Source organism: Lactuca serriola, chromosome 6 (genome assembly GCF_051521515.1).
Source record: "Lactuca serriola cultivar US96UC23 chromosome 6, Lser_US96UC23_V15, whole genome shotgun sequence".
NCBI classification, from domain to species: domain Eukaryota; kingdom Viridiplantae; phylum Streptophyta; class Magnoliopsida; order Asterales; family Asteraceae; genus Lactuca; species Lactuca serriola.
Window position 1 is genome coordinate 141,921,367 of NC_136413.1, and position 24,826 is coordinate 141,946,192.

At 40.1% G+C, this 24,826-nt stretch overlaps 1 protein-coding gene and 1 pseudogene across 2 annotated transcripts; both read right to left on the reverse strand.

Annotated features, from left to right (window-relative positions):
• Window positions 1-3,359: 3,359 nt before the first annotated feature.
• LOC145060220 (secreted RxLR effector protein 161 pseudogene) lies at window positions 3,360-4,001 on the reverse strand (annotated as a pseudogene).
• Window positions 4,002-18,362: 14,361 nt separating this feature from the next.
• Window positions 18,363-24,458, reverse strand: LOC145056979 (cellulose synthase-like protein G3). Of its 2 annotated transcripts, none has more exons than XM_079004724.1 (6): window positions 23,831-24,458; window positions 23,181-23,333; window positions 22,672-22,797; window positions 19,465-19,908; window positions 19,041-19,388; window positions 18,363-18,954 (listed from the first exon to the last, which is right to left on the reverse strand). In XM_079004724.1, exons 1-6 carry the CDS (start codon window positions 24,410-24,412, stop codon window positions 18,412-18,414), a joined length of 2,196 nt encoding a protein of 731 aa, XP_078860850.1. In that variant the 5' UTR covers window positions 24,413-24,458; the 3' UTR covers window positions 18,363-18,411. The 2 variants fall into 2 exon arrangements, with proteins under 2 accessions (XP_078860850.1, XP_078860851.1); XM_079004725.1 differs by having other exon boundaries at window positions 23,181-23,386; window positions 23,831-23,966.
• Window positions 24,459-24,826: the final 368 nt, after the last annotated feature.

Sequence of the window (24,826 nt, forward strand, 5' to 3'; positions counted from 1 at the left end):
ACAAACAAATTTCATGATTAGTTTCATAGTGGTGAGTTTATTGGATTATTGCGTCTTGATGAAGGTAGTTTTTCAATGATGTTGAGTTAAAAGAAGGTAAAACCATTTTAAGGAAGAAATGACAATAATGATGTAAAACGTGTACATCATTCATTGAAGGTTGTAGTTTGCTCTCAAGTTTGTCATTTACGCTAAGGAAATAAAAGTCAATGGCTTAATGCTTGTTTTAGTTCATTTACTTGACCTAACCCAAATGAAATTTAATCTTTATGGTCATATTTATTATATTAATTCTTTAGTCGACATTATAAAACCTAGTATTACACTTGTGAGGTTGAGGGAATGCAAGAAAAGACATGTAGGGTCAACAATAATTGGGTGCGTGAAGAAGAGGGAATCGTTGTGGAAGATTTTTAGAATATAGGAAAGCGTAATTACCAATTTGCGACAACTGCTTCCATTTTAAAAGAATCCAAGTGTGAAAAATGGTCCACCATAAGCAATTATACAAAATTACAAACCCCAAATCTGTTTGCATTCTAGTTGGGATTTCTCTATCAAATTTGTTAGAATTATCGATGTGTTTAATCTTTGTGGACCTATATATTTTTGACCCGTGTGGAATTCTATCATAAAAAGTTAAAAACTACTCCTTTTTGGTTTTATGAATTCTTATTTTTTTTTTCATCATAAGTATTAAGATCGGAGACAAAAATCGACTTCTATGGACCTTATGTCACCTCATCGATCCTACTCGCTTTATTTATTTAATGTAAAGATTTAATTACACACCCATATAATGAAAAACACAAGTAATAACTAATATTGAACAATTAACTTTTTAGTTTTTATCTCCACAGATTGCACTCCTTTTTTGTTTATCCTTTTGTATGACCTAATCAATATATAACACAATGTAATGGTTTAATAAATACATTTAGATCATTAGCTAAAGTCAGAAACACCTTGGAACGACAATTGAAGTACGAGACATCAAATAAACTAAAATTAGCCAACATGTTTGGTAAATAGGTAGTTTTGAGTCATATTATGTCTCTAGACACGTACCATATATTAAATCTATCTATTTGAAAAACTTTAATTGCTAATTTAGTTAACTCCTTTTTAATCATATTTAACATCTATTCTAATAAATAAAAAGAAAAAAAAGTGGTGAATGTGGTGTTTCACTTCAACCGGAAGGAATTGTAATGCCGAATTCCATTCGATAGCGTGGTTGGTTGTCAAATGTAATTAATGAATTCCCAAAAATTCCTTAAAAATATGTATTTGAAGGATTTCATTGTGTGACAAAATGATATAAAGGAAAAGTTTTTTGAAATTAAAGTGATCTGAATGAAATGTCTTTTTGAAAAAAACTTGTATACTTGTTTCTACTTTTCGCATATATACCACAAAGTATATCATCTACTTCGGTTCACAATGTCATGCTCTCATTTCATATATAAGAATAAATTACACTAAGCATTTTTCAAAAAAAAATCTTAAAGTGTATACTTATTTTGATATATAATGCAAGTACCATTTATTATATATATATATATATATATATATATATATATATATATATATATATATTATGTGGTTGGTCCTTGTAGACTGACAATACAAACTACTACATGTTGGGTCCTTGTTATTTCGTGTGGTTGGTTTTTATTGCATATAAAATATAAAATTGACTTTTCTATCAATTTTTATTTGTTTTACATAATTTGTTTGTTTTTTGATTAAAAAATAAAAAATAAAAAAAACACTTCATGAATATTCATGTGGGTTTGTCCTTCATGAATACACATACTCAAAAACATCTTCATGTGTGCATACATATTCATGAGCATCTTTATAAACACACACTTAAGTATAATAACCACCTTTGTCACCACTGTCGACCATGTTGTAAAACAAACTAATAGACGCGCAAGGGAACCGACAAATAATATTGAAAATTATATGTCGATTAGTTGCGAATAATAGATCTAATTATTATTATTATTATATTTATCAAGTTTCGTCCAGAAACCAAATCTATCATTCTTGATTAGATCTGATTATAAGAAAGGTAGAAGAAGACTGTCATGTTATTGGACGAATTAACCACAAAAGTAAAACCTACCTGTTGATTGTTGATCTTGATCTTGAAGCAACTGCACAGATCAAACTCCTGTCCTTAGAGGTTTTTACCTTGCTTGTACTGGCTGTAAGCAACAGAGCAAAACCCCAGGATTTAATGCAGCTTGATCGATATTCCAACAACACTGGAAATCGACAAAAAAGCGACTACGTGGAAACCAAAAGGGAAAAAAACGCAAAGAGAGGGTAAGAGCTTTCAGATTTCGTGAGGTTTTAATGTAGCTCCTAGGGAGCTGTATTTATAGGTATTATAACCCTGAAGGCATCAAACGGGCCCCCATAGGCCGACCCCAAAAACCCTAGGGCGACAACTTGCTCTCCAAGCAAGCCGTTTCCTGATCCTTTTAGAATACCCTGACTTGGCCTCCACGAAGTCAACGGCGGTCAACCATTTGACCGGATCGGTCAAACCGGCTTGACTCGAACTCGTCAAAAATAAAAGCTCCTCAACTCCCAGCGACCGATGCGTTGTGCAAAGTGCGCCTAAATCGCGCCATTTCGCGCACTCGCGGCGTCGGCTAGTGCTAGGCTAGGCTAGGCGCGTGCGTGGGCTTGGCCCATTCCTTTGATCCACTAAAGTCTTTGAAGGCTTACCAAGGGAATAGATTTATAAACCCACAAAAGTTTCTTCCCCCCACCAATGTGGGATACAAAGGAAATTGCCAACTTGCAATTCCTTTTTATATAAAGTTCCAACAATCCCCCACCAAGTTGGTAAGTTTCCTTTCACTAAGACAGATGATGTCACTCAGGTGTCACGAAGATTAAACCCTAGTTTAATGAGAACAAACAAGAAGAGACGGATTCAATGGTATCCTTATAGGTTTAAACCATGAACCTAAATGACCTCTCCGGTTTACCCCCACACATCACAAGTCATATTTGTGTTCTCCCTGAGCGCTATTATGGCCATGCGCTATAAATCCTTTTCATGACCCTTTAGAAGATAAACCACTAATCTTCACTTGAGGAGGCACCACCTCTAGATCATATAGGCAAAGTTTTACATCTTCGTTGCTTAGATGTCTCCAAAACTATGTTAAGAGTCGTAACTCAACCTCATTCTCGGCAACGACGTACTATCCTACCTCACATGGATATATCATGAATGATAGTACCTTCTATCGTTAGTGATTTCGTTGTTACCCTTTAAACTTGAAAAAATTAGGAGCACTAATGACAAGTTGGGTTTCCATCACTAAACGATTCTATTGTGGTTTTAGACCCATGACTCTCGTGGTAGATGTAACCAAATCTCTCGTCAGAGGTTTGGTAAACGGATCTGCCAAGTTCCTACTTGTCTTGACATAGACAACCTTGATGGTACCACTTTCAATTAGTTGTCTCACAAAATTGTGTCGCAGACCTACATGCCTTGACTTCCCATTATATACCGCATTATATACTTTAGACAGTGTGGCCTCACTGTCACAGTACATGGGTATTGATGGCATCAGAATATCCCACAAACGAATATCCATAAGTAGATCTCGAATCCACTCTGCCTCTTTGCCTGCTGCTGCTAAGGCAATTAGCTTTGCTTCCATCGTTGAATGAGCTATGCATGTCTGTTTCTTGCTCGCCCAAGAAACAACACCACCAGCTAGAGTATAAATCCAACCACTTGTTGATTTTGAATCACTAGTGTGATCAATCCAACTGGCATCAGAATAACCTTCAAGTATTCCATTAGATGACGAATATGTCAACTCAAAAGTACTTGTCCTTTTCAGGTATCCTAGTACTCTACCCACTGCCTTCCAGTGCTCCGTCCCTAGATTAACAGTGTACTGACTCAATTTGCTTACAGCGAATGCGATGTCAGGTCGCGTGCAGTGAGTAGCATACATCATACTTCCTTCAGTTTTACAGTTGAATCAAAAGGAGTATTGAAGTACTTAATGTTCAAATGTTGAAACTTTGTCAGAATTTTCTCTATGTAATGAGATTGACTCAGAGAAATCTGACCACCTGTCCTCTTCACATTGATACCAAGAATAGTATCTACTTCTCCAAGCTCTTTCATCTTAAAGTTCGAGGATAGGTATTTCTTCGTCTCAAGAATACCTTCTAGGTGAGTGCCAACGATCAACATATCATCAACATAAAGACATATAACTACTATATAATCAGATGTATATTTAGAATAAATACACCTGTCAGCACTATTGTGCTGAAAACCAAATGCAGTCACAGTGGTGTCAAATCTCTCATGCCACTATTTGGGAGCTTTTTTCAACCCATACAAAGACTTAACAAGTCTACATACTTTGTTTTCTTGTCCAGGTATTACGAAACCTTCAGGTTGCTCCAGGTAAATCTCCCTTTTGAGAAAACCATTCAGAAAGGCTGTCTTCACATCCATTTGATGAATGTACAATCCCTTCAAAGCTGATATTGCTATGAGAGTTCTAATTGAACTAATTCTAGCAACTGGGGCATAGGTATCAAAATAATCGATCCCTTCTCGCTGCCTATAGCCCTTTGCAACCAACCTTGCTTTATAGGCAGATATGGATCCATCAGGATGATATTTCTTCTTGAATATCCATTTGGATCCTATGGGTCTTCTCCCCTTGGGTAGATCAGCTAACTCCCAAGTTCCATTACCCTCATTGAATCCATTTCGTCATTTATTGCTTCCTTCCACAGAGGAGCATCCCGAGACGTCATGGCTTCAGTAAAAGTCTTAGGATCATCATCCAAATTAATTGAAAAGATGACCTCTCTCGTCACTTTCTTTTGTGTTCCTTCGACCAAATAAGAATAGAAATCATCTCCAAAGGTTTTCTCAGTTCTAGCCCTAGTACTTCTCCTTGGTTCCTCCACAATGGGAGGAGGTGGGAGTATTTCTTAAGAGGTACTTGTAGGTGTTGTATGACTAGAGTTTTCTTCATCCTTAGAAAACTTGTCCTCAAAGAATTCCACATCTCTGGATTCCACAAAAACACCTGAATCAATATCTAGTAACCGGTAAGCCTTGCTATTTTGAGCATATCCAATAAATATACTCTTATTAGCTCGTGCTCCCAATTTGGTTCGCTTAGGATCGGGAGTCCGATAAAAAACAACACACCCCCACACTTTCAAATAGTCTAGGTTAGGCTTTCTACCTTTCCACAACTCATAAGGGCTTGTAGGAATCACACAACTAGTGATCCTATTATGAACATAACAAGCAGTCAATAGTGCTTCCCCCCCACAAATTGTTTGGTTGACCCGATTGGTTCAACATACAGTTGACCATCTCACAAAGGGTTCGGTTCTTTCTTTCAGCCAAACCATTCTGTTGGGGAGTGTATGGTGATGTTCTCTCATGTTTGATTCCATTATCTTCGCAGAATGTGTCAAACTCTTGGTTGAAATATTCTCCGCCTCTGTCCGAGCGAAGAATTTTGATGTGTCTTTCCAGTTGATTTTTGAACTCAGCCTTATATCGTTTAAATGCATCAAAAGCTTCATCTTTTGATCTCAGCAAATAAACATGTAGATATCTACTGAAGTCATCACAAAATGTGATGAAATACCTTTTTCCTCCTCGAGTAAGGATTCCATTTAACTCACATATATCAGAATGAATCAACTCAAGTAATGAAGTGTTTCTCTTAACTGATGGAAATGGTTTCTTAGTGAACTTTGATTTTACACATGTTTCACATTTTTCAAAATCTTTTGTGTCATATTTTAACATACCTTTAGTTTGCATTTTTTCAATGTTTTTAACATTAGTGTGAGCTAAACGTTTATGCCATAAAGAAATTGAACAAACAATATAACCAGAAAAGTTCACTTCATTCACATTAGCAACCAATCCATCAATTACATCATTACCAACACTCGACACACTAGCAACACTAGAAACACCACACTCAACATTAGGACCACTCATATTACCCTCATCACTAAGACACAAGCGATACATTCTCGAAGTATTGTTCTCCCTCCCAACATGTCTTCTGCCTTTAGTGATCACAATTTTGCCTCTCTCAAGCACCATCTTGAACCCACCCTTGTCAAACTTGTCTGCAGAAACCAAACCCTTCGAGATCGTAGGAACATGAAGAACATCTCGAAGAGTCACCCATTCACCACGTGTGCACTTCAACCGAACATCACCCTTTCCTAGAACTTCAGCTCTGTGTCCATCAGCACAGACGACAACCGTCCCTTGTGGCATGGGGTGGTAGGTGCTAAAGCTCTCTCGATGCCCACAAACATGCACAGTGGCTCCAGTGTCCACGAACCAACCTCGAGCACAGATTGCTCGAGTAAGAGAGGAGATCATGAAAATCTCTCCAAGGTTCACACTAGCCACCATGTCAGTCACCTTCTCGACTACATGTGAAACCGGTACTGATTTGCGATCTTTGCATTCTCTCGCATAGTGCCCAATCTCTCCACAGACGTGGCAAGGACCGGCCCTTTTGGCTTTGAGTTGGGATTCTGATGACCCAATTTCTTGAAGCTTTGTTTCTTGGGTCCAAAGTTCTTCTTGTTCTGTCCCCCAGATTTGCCTTTGTGGCTAGAACTCCCAGCTGACACTTGATGCACACTTTGTCCAACTTTACCTCGCTTGTCCTTGATGCGAGTTTCCTCCTCAATGCGGAGGTGTTTCATTAGATCATCCAAGGAGTAGTCCTCAGATTTGTGCATCATTCTCTTAGAGAAATCTTTCCACGAGGGTGGCAGTTTTGCGATGATCGCACCAACCTGAAAGAGTTATGGAAGAGAGATGGTGAGTGCGTTCAACTTGTTGACCATGACTTGGAGTTCATGCACTTGCTCCATAATCGATTTGTCATCAACCATTTGAAACTTAAGGTACTTGGACACAAGGTACTTGTTAGTAACTTCCTCATGTGCCTTATACTTAAGTTCCAACGCATTCCATTGCTCTTTTGGATCTTTGACTGGCGAGTAAAGATCATAGAGCCGATCAGATAGGGAATTCTTGATGTGACCCACACACAATTCCTCGGATTCTCTATGCAGAATCCTTTGCTTTTCCAGTTCTGTAATGACCGTTGGGTCTACAGATTCCCCCTCCTTGGGAATTGGATCATCAGGAATTGGTGCCAGTTTTGGGTCCAACACAAAGGAAAGTGTAACATCCCAAAAATACGAGCCAAAAATTTCATTTTTAAAACATATACTTAGTAAAGCATTTAGAAATAAAAGCGTCACCGATCATAACATTTCATAAAAGATATCACATGTCTGGAAAACATTTTCATAAACTTAATAATGTCAGAGTACAAATCCCCAAGAAGATCTCATAGTGCGGAATACGAGGAATGTGTGTGATGGGCCGCTACCGCGCCAGCTCCTTCCCCTTCGAAGAAGAGGTACCTGAAACCAAAACTGAAAACTATAAGCACGTAGCTTAGTAAGTTCCCCCGTAATACCTTATACCATACAAACATACAATGAACAACTAGGAGATACGGGCCTCGTCCACACTCATGAAGATACGGGCCTCACCCACACTCCGCTAGCTGGGAGATACGGGCCTCGCCCACACTCCGCTATCAGAGAGATACGGGCCTCGCCCACACTCAGCTGCTAATCCATAACATACAAGTATCACACAGACAACGAGTATAGACAGACCTATCATACTGGCATGTATCATAATCAAACTCGACCATGAGATACGGGCTCTTCCCACACTTCGACACTAGCATATCATCTAATCGGGCTGGCCTTGGTGCCTTAGACCCGTTACTACTGGAAGGAAACTCACCTCGAAGAATAGCTACCGAAAGTCCGACTACAAGACGTCTGGCTGCTGCACCGGTAATCCTCCGGCTACAAACCCATACACATAGATTAGCCACTCATAAATATCCTTAGGTCAATTGACTCGACCATCCCTGGTCCAAGGTCAACTCCTTGGTTAAGGTCAACTCCCAGTTGACTGGACTCGCCGAGTCCCTTCCATCTGCTCTAGTTCTACACCCGTTTTAACTCGTCGAGCTTAGCGAAGACTCGACGCGTTTCTCCTCGATGCATACATACTAAGTCCAAGTTCATCTGACTCGCCGAGTTGAAGAACAACCCGTCGAGTCTTAAGGCAATCTTCATCGGACTCGTTGAGTTGCTCATCCAACTCGCCGAGTCCAAGGCTATCTTCATAGGACTCACTGAGTCCATCGCTCTACTCGCTGAGTTCATTCAATCCTTTTTCCATACAAACCTGATTTGAGCCATGCAGCGGCTCCAAACCACAGATCTAGGCTTCTAGGGCATCCTTATCACGTAAAGTTGCAAACTTTACGTGCATGCATAGCTTTAGAGGCTTCAAATGCCCAAACAAGCTCTTAATGGGGTTCTAAACTCAAGAGGGACCTTAATCACCAATATGACTGAAACTTAACACTTCAAGAAGGTAATGAGAGTCCAGATCTGAAGTATAACCCAACCATAAGGTTTCTCTTCAAGGATTTGGGGTTTTAGGGCTTAAAAGCAACAATTTAGGGACAAACAAGATCTAAAAAATCAATAATCAAGATGGAAACTTTATTACCAGAATGGATGACCCCAAATGAATGTGTTTTGGATCTAAGTCCCCTTCCTTGACCTCTTCAACCTCTCCCTTCTTCCACTTGCTCCAAAGTGCCCCAAAAGTCCCAGGAACGGGGCGTTACAATTCTCCCCCACTTATCTTAGACTTCGTCCTCGAAGTCTGCTGTCTCCAGAAATAACTCTGGGTAGTTCTCCCTCATCTCCTCCTCCGCCTCCCATGTCCACTCTGAACCCCTCCGGTGCTGCCACTGCACCTTCACCAACTGAACCACCTTGTTCCTCAAGGTCTTCGCCTTTCGATCTAAGATCGCAACTGGTCTCTCGATATAGTTCAGGTTGCTATCAACCTGAATATCCTCCAAGGGTACAACTGCTGACTCGTCCACCAAACACTTTCTCAACTGAGAAACATGAAAAGTGTTGTGGATCTGGCTAAGCTCTGCTGGAATATCCAATCGATAGGCGGCCCGACCCACTCGGGCCAAAACCCTAAAAGGACCAATGAACCTGGGGCCCAACTTGCCCCTCTTCCAGAACCTAATGACACCCTTCCAGGGTGATACCTTCAGGAGGACCATGTCACCCACCTGAAACTCCAAGTCTGAACGCCTCCTGTCGGCGTAACTCTTCTGCCGACTCTGCGCAGTCTGTAGTATACTACAAACGTGCTGGATCAACTCTGTCGTCTTGAGCACCACTTCGGTGCTCCCAATGACACACTGATCGACCTTGCCCCAACAAATAGGGGTCCTGCAGTTTCTCCCGTAGAGCATCTCGAAAGGAGGGCGGTCAATACTCGCATGGTAACTGTTGTTATACGAAAACTATGCTAACGGAAGATACGTATCCCAACTGCCACCGAAATCTAGCACGCATGCCCACAACATATCCTCAAGAGTCTGGATGGTCCGCTCACTCTGACCATCCGTCTGCGGGTGGAAGGTAGTGCTAAGATGCAGACGAGTGCCCAACTCATCATGAAACTTCTCCCAAAACCTGGAAGTAAAACGCACATCTTTGTCTGAAATCACTGATACTGGCACCCCGTGCCGCACCACTATCTCCCTGATATAGATGTCGACCAACTTCTTGGCCGAGATGCTCTCCTGAATCGGAATAAAATGGGCGCTCTTGGTCAATCGATCCACGATGACCCATATAGAATCCACTCCTCGCGCAGTCCTGGGTAGCTTCGTGATAAAGTCCATCGTAATATCTTCCCATTTCCACAACGGGATATCCAACGGCTGCATCTTGCCGTGTGGTCTCTGATGCTCGGCCTTGACCTTCCTGCAGGTCAAGCACCGCTCGACGTACCAAGCCACATCCCGCTTCATGCAGGGCCACCAATAGTCCAGAAGAAGATCCCTATACATCTTCGTCGCCCCAGGATAAATGGAGAATCGAGATTTGTGCGCCTCCTCCATCAAGACCTGGCGCACGCCTCCGATGTACGACACCCACACCCTGCGGTGTAATGACAATAATCCCCTGCTATCATAGTCGAAGGAGGAAACCTGACCCACTATGCGCTCACTCTTCCGATGTTCCTCCTTCATGGCCTCCTGCTGGGCCTCCCGAATTCGCTCCAAAAGCGGGGTCACCACTGTCATCTGCATGCAAATATCCCTGATCGGCGCCACCTTGCGGCTAAGCGCATCGACCACCACATTGGCCTTCCCCGGGTGGTAAAGGATCTCACAGTCATAATCCTTCACCACATCGAGCCACCGACGTTGCCTCATGTTCAGATTCGGCTGATCCATGAGGTACCTCAACTCTTGTGGTCCGTGTAAAAGGTACACCGAACCCCATAAAGGTAATGTCGCCACATCTTGAGGGCGAAGACCACCGCCCCCAACTCTAAACCGTGCGTCGGGTAGTTCGCCTTGTGAGGCTTCAGCTGCCTCGAAGCGTAGGCAATGACACGACCTCTCTGCATCAATACCGCGCCCAACCCCGAAATGGACGCGTTACAATATACCACAAAATCCTCTACGCCCTCTGGCAGGGCTAAGATTAGCGCCTCACACAATCTCTGTCTTAGAACCTCGAATGCTGCCTGCTGTTCAGGCCCCCATCGAAAGACCACGACTTTCTTAGTCAGCCGCGTCAGGGGTACGACTATCTTGGAGAAGTCCTGAATGAATCTCCGATAGTAGCCCGCTAATCCCAGGAAACTCCGAATCTTGGATGGAAACTTCGGAACCTCCCATCTCATCACGACCTCCACCTTGGCCCGGTCTATAGAAATCCCGTTCTGATTGACGAGGCGCCCAAGAAACTGCACCTCGCGCAACCAAAACTCACATTTGGAGAACTTGGCGTACAAGCTCTCCCTCCTCAAGGTCTCCAAAACCTCTCTCAGATGCTCCTTGTGCTCCTCCTGCGTCTTGGAATAAACCAAGATGTCATCAATGAAAACTATCACAGACCGATCCAACATTGGTCTACATACGCGGTTCATGAGGTCCATGAACGCGGCAGGAGCATTGGTGAGCCCAAACGACATCACCACGAACTCATAATGGCCATAACGCGTCCGAAACGCGGTCTTCTATACATCCTCCTCTCGGACCCTCATCTGATGATACCTTGAACGCAAATCGATCTTGGAGAACCAAGATGCTCCATGCAACTGATCAAATAGGTCATCAATCCTCGGGAGTGGGTAACGGTTCTTCACTGTCACCTTATTCAGCTTTTGGTAATCAATACACATCCGATGCGACCCGTCCTTCTTCTTCACAAACAGGATCGGGGCTCCCCAGGGTGAACTGCTCGGTCTAATAAATCCCTTGTCTAGCAACTCCTGCAGCTATGTAGACAAATCCTGCATCTCGGGAGGAGCCAACCGATAGGGTGCCTTGGCTATCGGAGCCGCACTAGGAACTAGGTCGATCCTGAACTCTACCTGACGCTCCGGAGGTATTCCAGGAAGCTCCTCCGTGAACACATCAGCATAGTCTCGCACCACTGGAACCTCGCTCACCGTCGCCTTACCCGCCTCTCGGGTATCCATAACGTACGCGACATATCCCGCGCAACCCTGCTGAAGGTAGCGCCTAGCCCTTGCTGCTGAACATACTGTGGGTCCACGTTGTGGCCTCTCGCCGTGGATTATCAACTCTCCCCCACTTGGGGCCCCGATCCACACTAACTGTTGCGCACAATCTATCACCGCCCCATTAGGGCTCAACCAATCCATGCCTATAATCACCTTGTTCCCCCCACAAAGGGCTGGGAACCAAATCCACCAGATAGTGCTCCTTAAATAACCTTAGGACACAATCCCTGAATACCGCCGACGCTCGCACCGATCGATCATCGGCAATCTCTACCTCTAAAGGGCAATCCAACATGCCCGAAGACTCAGTAAACCTCTTGCTAAGCGCAAGGGAAACAAATGATCGGGTGGCACTCGAGTCAAACACCTGAACAGGAATACCATTCACATGGAACGATCCTAACGCATATACACAAAGCACATATCAATATCATAACATCATAAATAAGATAGAGGGAAAGAATCATACCCGTCACCACATCGGGTGCGACGCGTGCCTCCTCTGTCGTCAACTGAAACGCCCGACTCCTCGCCACTGGAGCCTCTGCCTTGCCCTGCCGGCCATTTGTGATCCTCAGAGTCGCTGGAGCTGGCGCTTTCACTGGTGCTGATGCTGCCGTCAACTGGGGGCAGTTGGCCCTCTTGTGGCCCCTATGGTTGCAGTGGAAACACAACAAATCAGATGTCTGAACAACCGAGACAGGGGCAGTACAATCCCTGCTAAAGTGCCCCGCCTTGCCGCATTTGTAGCAGCCTGATGATCCCAACCTACATGCTCCCTCATGCGACCTGCTGCATTTTCCGCAGCGGCCCGACCCCCTTGGCCTTTTGGCCTACCATCTGATCCCTTGGGCTTCTTCCCCGAAGCCCCAACCACCTGCCCCGTCTTTGCCTTTCTCTTTCGAATGTGCTCCAAATCAATCTCCCTTTCCCTCGCCCTAGCAATCATGGACTCCATGGTAGGGCAAGCTGAAAAGCTAACATGCTCCCGGATGTCGGCCCGTAACATGTCATGATAGCGGGTCCTCCTCATATCCTCGTCTCCCGCATACTGGGGCACTAACAATGCTCTCTCCCGGAACTTGGCGGTGATCTCCGCCACAGTCTCCGTCGTCTGTCTCATGTCTAAGAACTCTCTGGCCAACTGCTGAAGCTCGACAGCCGGCGCAAACTCTGCCCTGAACTTGGTCACGAAGTCCGACCAGGTCATAGCCTCGACAACCGAGGCTCCCAACGAGTCACCAACGGACTCCCACCAATCCCTAGCTCGGTCTCGCAAACATCCTGCTGCATATCTCACCTTCGACCCCTCGGGACAGAAGCTGGTCAGCTGTGCGGACTTAATGCCCCCAATCCATCGTCTGGCAACAATGGGGTCCTTCGCCCCATGGAAATCCGGCGCACCACTTCCCTTGAAGTCCTTAAAGGACAGTGTGCGAGATGCTGACTGGCCAGATGCCATGTCACTCCTGAACGCCCTGAGGCGGTCCTCCATCAGCTCAACTATCCCTTCCTTGATCGACCCGAAAATGACGGGGGTCGACTCAAGGATGCCTCTGGTGATCTCTGACGCGATGAACTCGTGTAGCCTCTCATCTATTGGCTCGGAACCTGATCCCGAACCCGATCCCTCTCCAGAACTGCCACCAGCTGGCCTCTGACGTAGTACCACCATTCTGCAATACACACAGACAACCATTAGTGATATTGATACCCCTAAAGGGGTCACATTTACTTCAAGTTCCCTGGTCTTGTCTCAGCCTTCCTTAGTTCGGGTACGGATCCCTCGATTTAAAACTCTTTACTTAGCTTTTTCGAAAATATTTTTCTGCTTTAAAATCTTTTAATCCCTCGATTTGAGTTCAGACACCCCCGAAGGTGTGTCCGAATCCCTCAAACCAGGGCTCTAATACCAACTTGTAACATCCCAAAAATACGAGCCAAAAATTTCATTTTTAAAACATATACTTAGTAAAGCATTTAGAAACAAAAGCGTCACCGATCATAACATTTCATAAAAGATATCACATGTCAGGAAAACATTTTCATAAACTTAATAATGTGAGAGTACAAATCCCCATGAAGATCTCATAGTGCGGAATACGAGGCATGTGTGTGATGGGCCGCTACCGCGCCAACTCCTTCCCCTTCGAAGAAGAGGTACCTGAAACCAAAACTGAAAACTGTAAGCACGTAGCTTAGTGAGTTCCCCCGTAATACCTTATACCATACAAACATACAATGAACAACTAGGAGATACGGGCCTCGCCCACACTCATGAAGATACGGGCCTCGCCCACACTCCGCTAGCTGGGAGATACGGGCCTCGCCCACACTCCATTACCTGGGAGATACGGGCCTCGCCCACACTCCTCCATCTGGGAGATACGGGCCTCCCCCACACTCCGCCATCTAGAAGATACGAGCCTCGCCCACACTCCGCTATCAGAGAGATACGGGCCTCGCCCACACTCAGCTGCTAATCCATAACATACAAGTATCACACAGACAACGAGTATAGACAAATCTATCATACCGGCATGTATCATAATCAAACTCGACCATGAGATACGGGCTCTGCCCACACTCCGACACTAGCATATCATCTAATCGGGCCGACCTTGGTGCCTTAGATTCGTTACTACTGGAAGGAAACTCACCTCGAAGAATAGCTACCGAAAGTCCGACTACAAGACGTCTGGCTGCTGCACCGGTAATCCTCCGGCTACAAACCCATACACATAGATTAGCCACTCATAAATATCCTTAGGTCAATTGACTGGCCCGTCCCTGGTCCAAGGTCAACTCCCAGTTGACTGGACTCGCCGAGTTGGCTCGCCAACTCGCCGAGTCCCTTCCATCTATTCTAGTTCTACACCCGTTTCAACTCGTCGAGCTTAGCGAAGACTCGACGCGTTCCTCCTCGATGAATACATACTAAGTCCAAGTTCATCTGACTCGCTGAGTTGAAGAACAACTCGTCGAGTCTTAAGGCAATCTTTATCGGACTCGTTGAGTTGCTCATCCAACTCGCCGAGTCCAAGGCTATCTTCATAGGACTCACTGAGTCCATCGCTCTACTCGCTGAGTTCATTCAATCCTTTTTCCATACAAACCTGATTTGAGCCATGCAGCGGCTCCAAACCACAGATCTAGGCTTCTAGGGCATCCTTATCACGTAAAGTTGCAAACTTTACGTGCATGCATAGCTTTAGAGGCTTCAAATGCCCAAACAAGCTCTTAATGGGGTTCTAAACTCAAGAGGGACCTTAATCACCAATATGACTGAAACTTAACACTTCAAGAAGGTAATGAGAGTCCAGATCTGAAGTATAACCCAACCATAAGGTTTCTCTTCAAGGATTTGGGGTTTTAGGGCTTAAAAGCAACAATTTAGGGACAAACAAGATCTAAAAAATCAATAATCAAGATGGAAACTTTATTACCAGAATGGATGACCCCAAATGAATGTGTTTTGGATCTAAGTCCCCTTCCTTGACCTCTTCAACCTCTCCCTTCTTCCACTTGCTCCAAAGTGCCCCAAAAGTCCCAGGAACGGGGCGTTACATAGAGCTTCAAGACTTGAAGCATGAACTTGACCTTTTCGGCCCAATGAGTGTAGTTCTGACCATCGAATTGGTCAAGTTTGGCAAACTCTTGGTTCATGAAGTGGAGGCTAGCAGTAGTGTCCATTAGTCTGTTGATTTATCACAAATAATAGACGCGCAAGGAAACTGACAAATAATATTGAGAATTATATGTCGATTAGTTGCGAATAATAGATCCAATTATTATTATTATATTTACCAATTTTCGTCCAGAAACCAAATCTATCCTTCTCGATTAGATTTGATTATAAGAAAGGTAGAAGAAGACTGTCCTGTTATTAGACGAATTAACCACAAGACATAAAAGTAAAACCTACCTGTTGATTGCTGATCTTGATCTTGAAGCAACTGCACGGATCAGACTCCTGTCCTTAAAGGTTTTTACTTCGCTTGTACTGGCTGTAAGCAACAGAGTAAAACCCCAGGATTTAATGCAGCTTGATCGATATTCCAACAACACTGGAAATCGACAAACACAAAGCGACTACTTGGAAACTAGAAGGGATAAAAACACAGAGAGAGGGTGAGAGCTTTCAGATTTCGTGAGGTTTTAATGCAGCTCCTAGGGTGTTGTATTTATAGGTATTGTAACCCTAGAAGGCATCAAACGGGCCCCCATAGGCCGGCCCCAAAAACCCTAGGGCGACAGCTCCTGATCCTTCTAGAATACCCTGACTTGGTCTCCACGAAGTCAACGGCGGTCAACCATTTGACCGGATCGGTCAAACCGGCTTGACCCGAACCCGTCAAAAATAAAAGCTCCTCAGCTCCCAGCGATCGATGCGTCGTGCAAAGTGCGCCTAAATCGTGCCATTTCGCGCACCCGCGTCGACTAGTGCTAGGCTAGGCTAGGCGCGCGTGGGCTTGACCCATTCCTTTTATCCACTAAAGCCTTTGAAGGCTTACCAAGGGAATAGACTTATAAACCCACAAAAGTTTTTTCCCCCACCAATGTGGAATACAAAGGAAATTGCCAACTTGCAATTCCTTTTTATATAAAGTTCCAACAGACCACCACCAGTATTTGCCGCCTCCACTACCAAACTGCCACCACCAACAAATTTGGTAAGCAACAAACACATACATACTTGGAAATCGACTTTAAGTTTAGAAACAATTCTAAATTTGAACACCATCAGTCACCAACATCATCATCTGCTCCCACTAAAAATGATCTTTTAAAACGACTTCAAAATTCAAAACTAGGAAAACCTTCAAAACGATTTCCAATTTGTATAGATATGTGATGAGCTCCAAACAATTTTTCCTTCAAACCCTTCAAAATCAAAAACCTTTCTACAACACACACAATAAACCCAACGTGTAGCGTTTTCGATAATTATATTGAATCGTTCTATTTTGGCAAACAACATGGACCAATGACCAATTGCATAGTTTTGTCTATATAAACCCGTTCTATTTTGGCAAACAACATGGACCAATGACCAATTGCATAGTTTTGTCTATATAAACCCATGAGGATCAATATATATGAACATAACTATATGTTTACTTTTGGTATTGGAGTCCAATTAAAATGAGCGTATAATAATAAAATGCGATGTATAATAATGTAGATGTTTTTGTTTATGTAAAACGATATGTTATACCTACTTATTCTTTAAGACCAACTTATACTATAGACATGTGTGATCTAAACATATTTCTACCATGTCCCATGTTATGACATTACTACCTAATTATGATCAAAGTTTTACTTCTTAATTCCATTATATGGTCAAGTCATTAAGAGATTAACATATATCCCATTTATCACTTAATTGACCCGCCACTATTAACTAATGCCAACCAGTTTATGAAGCTAATGACATAATAATATCCGACGTATTCGGCACGTAGCTTTTGGGGGATTTTGAAAGTTAAATAAAACCCGAAAATAAAAAAAAAATATGTTTGACGGTAGGAGCTTTTAACTTTTATTTTAAACAAAAAAACTCATATCCAAAAGCTACTTCAAGTAACTTTTGTGAGCTGTTAGCTTTTGTTTTGTTTTTTTTTGTTTTTTTTTTTTTTTTGTTTTTTTTGTTTTTTTTTATCTAACTTTACACAATTAAAATCCAAAAGCTACAACTTCTAGCTACTAACTTCCAACTAATTTTGTCAAACACGCGCCAAACCAATTAACATCACTATTTCTGATTTTTATTGCTTGCAACTTTCATTACAAATAACAATGTACTTTTATACTTGATATAATGATTTTTTTGTTAAATAATACATGTTTATTGTTATAAATATAAATATTTTGAAGAGTCATCCCCAATTCCACTACTCAATTTATGACTTTATATAAAAGTAAACCAGGTCAAACCTGTGAATCCAAGGTTGATTGATTATCATCCTACAATTTGAATCGTTGATAAATTTAAAATATTATAGATCTATAAACCTTAATTGATCTATAAAGATTAGTTGTATTTTACCTCATGTGTTGGTTTAGTTTAGCTGTTGTCTGTTTTTGTTGATGGCACAATAGACACACACATACGTACACATCATGTTTCCTTTATCTTTGTTTTGGACTTTTGCTTCTCTGGTCATAACCAAGAAAAAGAAGATATTTGTTACACTAAATGTATGAATAAGAATATATGATAATTAAGACTTAGTGAATGGTTATGGGGTACTGAATCGACTATAATAAATGAAGATCCATTTTGCCACATGTCAATTTCTCATGAGTTTTGACACTTGTTATTTTGTAATATTTTTAAAATAAATAATATTAACATGTCAATTCTTAGGTTTTTCAAATTCTAAAATTAAAAAGCCACATAATATTTATATATGTAAAATATTAAATGTAAAAAATATGATGTTAAATTGCAATTAAAAAATATTTATTGTTTACACTTTAATATTTAATTTTTTTAATTAACCCGTGTAATACACAGGTTTTACACCTAATAGTCTAATACATGATATTATATATGCTTGAATAAAACTGTCTTCAAATATACCAAACAGATTGTTACTACTAAAGCTCTAGCTGCTACAAATATATTTCATTATTATCATAAATAATTACTAACACAAGATTTATAGTACAAGGAAAGCTCCACCGCAGAGAAGTATTGCAAAACATATTGAACTGATCGTAGTCTTGATAGGAATCCTTCCTTTATCACTCCTTAGTACCATGGCTTCATATATTGGCCAACTATTCAATACCCCAAAACCAGCTATAAACAATTGCACAAACAACTTCTCCACTTCCCAAATGCTCAACATTTGAATTATTCCAACTACCAACGAGAATAAACTAACAATTGATGCTGTTGTGAGGGGTAAAAACATTATGGAATGGACCCCAAACTCCATAAGACCCTGATCATATCTCTTGCTTTGTTCATCATCTTGCACTTTGCTTGTTACATTGAACCCTTGTGAAGCTATCCCTAAATGTTTAGCAATGTACTCGGCAAGTCCAAACAAGTAAGGCGATAATCCCTTAATCAACCATATCCGTTGATCATTCCACCATCTCTTAAACGTGCTTCCAAATAAGATGAAGTCATAACAATCTTGCGCATATGCTCCAAGAAATACAAAAACGTACAACAAGAACCATGGATCTGTCACCTACATTCAAAAAGAACATGTTCAAAGGAAATTAAATGGACTCGACATATGTTCACAAATACTATACAACTAAAATATGTACGTACCTTTGGAAAGATATATAATCCGTTTAGAAGAGCAATTTGAGGGATAAACGAGTATATAACAATGGGAATTGACAAAATGGGCCAAAAGGCATAGTGTGTGTAACATAAACCCACGACATGACCCATGTATCGTGACCCGAAAATCATTGGTGTATACTTGGAGAAGCCAACCTCAAGAAGTCCGATAGCCCATCTTTTTGTTTGACTAACTACATCGATGAGTGAGATTGGAACATCACCCAAAAAAGCCGACCTACTTGGGTGGCAAAATACTGACTCCCATCCTTCACATTGCAATCTGTATCCTGTAAAATAATCCTCTACAAGTGACCCATAACGAAACCCTAACTACATGTAAAAAAGAAGTCAAATATTTTCAAATTATGTTATTACAAATAACAAGTTTCGAGTATGTATGACTTACTTCGAATCCCCATTTGGTGTTATTTTCGTAGTTGCATTCACCCACATGGTGGGCCAATTCAATAATGGCTTCTGACGTAATGGGTTTCTCCACCACACAGTCTGGTCGGAGTTCTGGTATTTCTGGTAGCACCATTGACGTGGGGCCACCAAAGAAAACTCGACGACGGAAAAAGCATCCACTTCCGACATAAGAAGGACCTTGTAAACCATCCATTCCAACAGGGTTTGCTACAAATAAACGCAAGAACTCACCACCGTAGATGTCATCTTCGTTGAGCCCATGGTAACGTTGAGGAAACTGGATGTATCCTAATTGGGGTCGAACCGATGGATTGGAAATATAACACAATGCTCTTTTAGGAGTATGTGGATCATTGGAGTACATATCACAATCTTGAGTAAGAACTATAGGTGCATTGGTCAGTACAGCCGATACTCGAAGCTTCAAAAACACGAGTAATAATTAAGATCAACTTAGAAAACTAAACTCAATTAGTATGTAAAAACAAGTTTTAAAGTAAGATTACTACATTACCATTTACAACAATTAAGTCTTGATAATGGAAAAATAGATAAAAACATATATATATATATATATATATATATATATATATATATATATCAAGAGTTAAGATAAGTGTTCTCGACCAAAATTTGAAGGTTCATACCAGTTGAAGTGGCACCACCGCACACTGCGGTATGTGACATGACAATGTAATAGTGCAGTAAACACTACACCAACCAGGTGTGTGGTGTCCACCCTCCACAAGACCATCTTGCCACATCTTTTCCTATGTTCCTTTTTAAGTACTTATAATTCATTATTAAATAATATATATATATATATATATATATATATATATATATATATATATATATATATATATAATATAATATAAAAAATATTAAAATCCATTTCCTATCAGTTTTGTGGGGTGAAAGAAGAATAAAGGGAAAATGATATGTACAATGTCGTAACATGCCAAAAATATGATAATATTAGATATCACACCCACCAACCTGGATGTGTAAATTTAAAAGTAAAACACTATGTATATATAATTTGTAATCCATTCAAAAAACAAAATACTAATAACAACAATTATTATTATGATTATTCTTATTGTCATCAATAATTGTGATGGGTAATACATGAACCTTAAAATATTAATTATTTTACTTACTATTTGAAACACAGTCGGTAATTAAATTATGATTAGCAATGTACTTTAGATATTATTAAAGTTAATTGCTAATCTATGTATTATGTATTAAAATTGACAGGGTCGGAACTAGACCGAAACTGGAATATAGAAGACTAATTAAAGAGTGAACATGGAATTGAGAATCGGATTAAACACCACTAACCGGTTTTTGTTCCGTTTTTATTAAGAAGTGTGTCATCTAAGAAGATGTTCGTATCGGAACCGAAATAAACAAAAACCGAAAATAATACATCGACAGAATCAGGAACCAAACTAAAGTCTAAACACCACTAATCAGTTTCAATTCGACAACAGTATGTTGCTAGATCTGTGTATGATAGGTTTATTAATGCTTTATTTTAAACAGTTTAGTTAAATTAGATAAATATAACATAAACATGCGCATTATTAAAAAGATATGCCATGAAATGATAAACGTTTAAAAAGTTATACCATGTGCATTATATTTTAAAACATGCGCATTATTAAAGATCTATTGATACCATATATTAATGCTTCAATATTTTATTTATCTCTTTAATTTATCAAAAGACATTTGCTATTGGAGAATAAGTAAAATAATATTTTATTTAACTTTATTGCCATACCCAACAAAAATACAAAATTTCTGACATTTTAACCTTGTTCTAATTTGTTTATAAAGTATTAACGTGTCTGTTTATATATTTGTTTAAAAAGCTTTTTTCTTAAAGTAGAACTCGGTCCAAATAATAAACGTCATGGACCAAAAGTATTGCATATAAACTTAGGAGGATTTAAGTTGTCAAAACATAAAAATCACACATACATAAAAAAAGTACAATAAGTTTAAAAAAAAATTAAGGAACGAATATTCTAAATTTACTTCGACCACTTCGAATTTATATCAATACATACATAAAAATAAAAACATATAAAGAATTAGTTATTTATTTATTTTTTATTTTAACTTAACGAATTTTACAAAGTTCAAAGCTGATGGGGTCAACGCCGTTTTACAAAATCGAAGGGCAGTAACTATAAGAAAATCACATTATGTATAGTACGAGGGGTAAACACACTAATTTAGAACATGGAGGGATGAAAATGAAATTTTGGACAGCTCAAAGGTAAAAGCAAATTTTTAAAAACAAAGAGGTGGAAATAAAGGGGGTTAAAGTAACTTTCTAAAATTTTCAAAGATAAAAATGATATTTTTCAAAATATAAGGGTAGAAAATGTAATTTTACAAAAGAAAAACAACGGAAAATATGGATAGATACAAAACAGAGAGGTTGGAAAAACCGATTGACAATTCTACCGACTTTAGTTTTTAATATAGATATAATATACAATATTATAATACTTTCTAAACATTATTTTGCGTCATTTGGTACTATAAATTTACCAAAGGTAGAGTGACAAAATAGATGTGTTGAATAATAAGTGGAATATTCTTTTCTATAAGAGAAATGGAATGGGTCGTGGTACTTTAAAATTACCAAAAGTAGAGTGACAAAATAGTTGTGTTGAATAATAAGCTGAATATTTTTTTTCTACAAGATAAATGGAATGGGCGGAGCCGGGTCAAAACAATCTTAATTTTTCTATATTTTTATGGTTTCTTGTAACTATTTTAAGGAAAACACTACTGTATTTTCGATATAACACACAACCCTTATATCATCTATCATAATTACATTGAAACTGTTACTCTTTAACATGAGTCTAATGGTTGAGAAATATAATTTCGTCATGATGTCCTGAATTTAAACTTTAACACACCTTAAAATATTGCTAGTATTAATTGATTGGGCTTACGTGAGACCCCACTAAGATGTTTTGGTTTACCATTTTTCTAGATTGAAAATGTCATGTTTATCGATATTAATCATATTATTAATCATGTGTCCAAACATTTAACGCTACTAGCTTTATATCTATTTATTAAGAATATGGTCAATAAAACTAAAGACGTCTTTTTGGACCAAAAAGAATGAAAACAAGTTTTGGAATCTTACCAATGTATTGAGAGCACCCGCCTTGAAATGGTGTGGGACGTTGATGTTTTTTCCTCTTGATACATACACAAGATTTGGCATGGAGTGCCCTTTCTTGTCCTTTTCTTTTCCACCATCTATCAATACCTATCAACAAATAAATGATTAAAACCATTGAATGTTAAATGTCCTTTTTATATGAAAACTTAGCATCAATACATGAGAGAAAACAAGTATAGGACCATTCATATATAAACATGGTGATTTAACCTATGGATAACAAAATCAAAGACCACATTAATGGGTGGTTACAAAACAGTTGACACCCTACGTACAAATCACAGTGGTCGTATGAATTTTATCCAATGAGTGTCAATCTGTGATTGTTTCTTACGCTTCTCACTAGGATGACTACTTGAATCAATGGCTCAAGTTCATAATGTTTTATATTAATTGTCTTATATGGTAGTCGGATCGATATATCATTTTAAGCTATACATAATACATATAAAGTTAATGAATAAATATACCTGAATAATAGGAGGGTGATGTGAACGAGCAAACCCTGGGGTTCGATATTTGTTAAATGTTTGACGTTGTAGTTCGTTCATGATGTAGTCGGGGCATACTTCACCTCTTTCAACCACATTCTCCACTTTCATCTTCATGCTCTCATAAATAGCCTAACGTACGTAACAACTTATGAACATCATCGACTATCGTTTAGAGGGAAAATCTACTCAACAAACACGTTGTAGAAAAGAATTACGTGGTATTGACATAAATGCGCGGATATAATAACACATTAGGAAAAATAAAAAATGATTCTATACACGGAACGTGTTCAATATATTCTTTTAGAATGGCAATAATTTACATCAAAAAAATCTAGCAAAAAGACAAACACAAAACTCAAAAAGGCTATAAAAAATCATATCTATGTTTGAGCGAATCATGACTATGTCAATCTCTAATTTGGATATTGAAAATGTTTAAACCGAATCCAATTACAATTCGATACGTGACACTAATCAATCGATTTTAATTGGGTTGGTAAGTTTGATTGGACAAATTAATTTTTGCTCGTTCTGATATATGAATGTATGTGAGTGAAGTAGCTTATAAAAAAAATCATGCAAGAAGAACATATATAGATAACAAAATACTTAGTTCTAATTACCTTAATCTCCTCACTCTCTAGCTCAGCCCTTCCATGGTGTTCAGAGCTGAAATATGCTTCCGGGCATCTATCCATGATATTATTATCCCGACAAAACGGCAGCCAAATCTTTGCAAAATTTGCAGCCTCCATGAACGCAAAAAGAGTAAGCTCCGACCCACCATCGTCTGAAACATACACAGAAATCTTCTCCGGTGGATAGTCGTAAGCCATAAGAGATAGCGCAGTGTTGACTACGTTAATGGGTGGTTCCTTGTAGGGATCGGCCGTGCATATGAATATGTCCATGGCCGGAAAATCTTTTCTGTCGAGGACTTTCTCTAGGTTTTCAGGGAAGACTTGCCGGAGGATGGGCCGGAGGCGGAAGGAAGTGGTGGTGGCCCACATGAAGGCGAGGATGAGGTCGGAGATCAAGAGGGAGGTGGTGATGGCGACGGAGATGAAGGTAGTGGAGTGGCTGAGGGTGAGGAAATGGTGGTAGATAAGGGCGACGATGGCACAAATGTAAATAATTGCAAATAGACGGTTGAAGACAGTGCATGGCATGTGCTTGTATGTGTGAAGGGGTGGTCCTAATCCCATGTTTTCCCTCTCGGTGTTTTCCAGTGTGTTTGGAGGTGTTCATGGCCGTTAGTATTTATAAGTATTGAGATTGGGGCTTATCGGATTAAGGCTTATCAATTCATATGTTTATCTTTTATTTAATTTTAAAGTAGTCTCCTTATCGATATATGCATTGATCTTTTAAAAGGTTTTCCCTGTAGCGTTTTTCGAGATTTTCGAGATAAGGCCACGGAGTGGGTCGTGGTCTAGGTGGACACGAGTCACGACCGTGCACACCACCCTGGTGGTTCGTGGTGGGTCATGGTCGTGGCCCTCCATGCTCCGGTCAACGATTCCAAACGACCAATAATTTCATTTCTTGTATTAAATCTCGTTTACTTATTCTTCCTCCTTTCTAACGGCTATTTTTCAATTCCTTCAACATTTACTTAT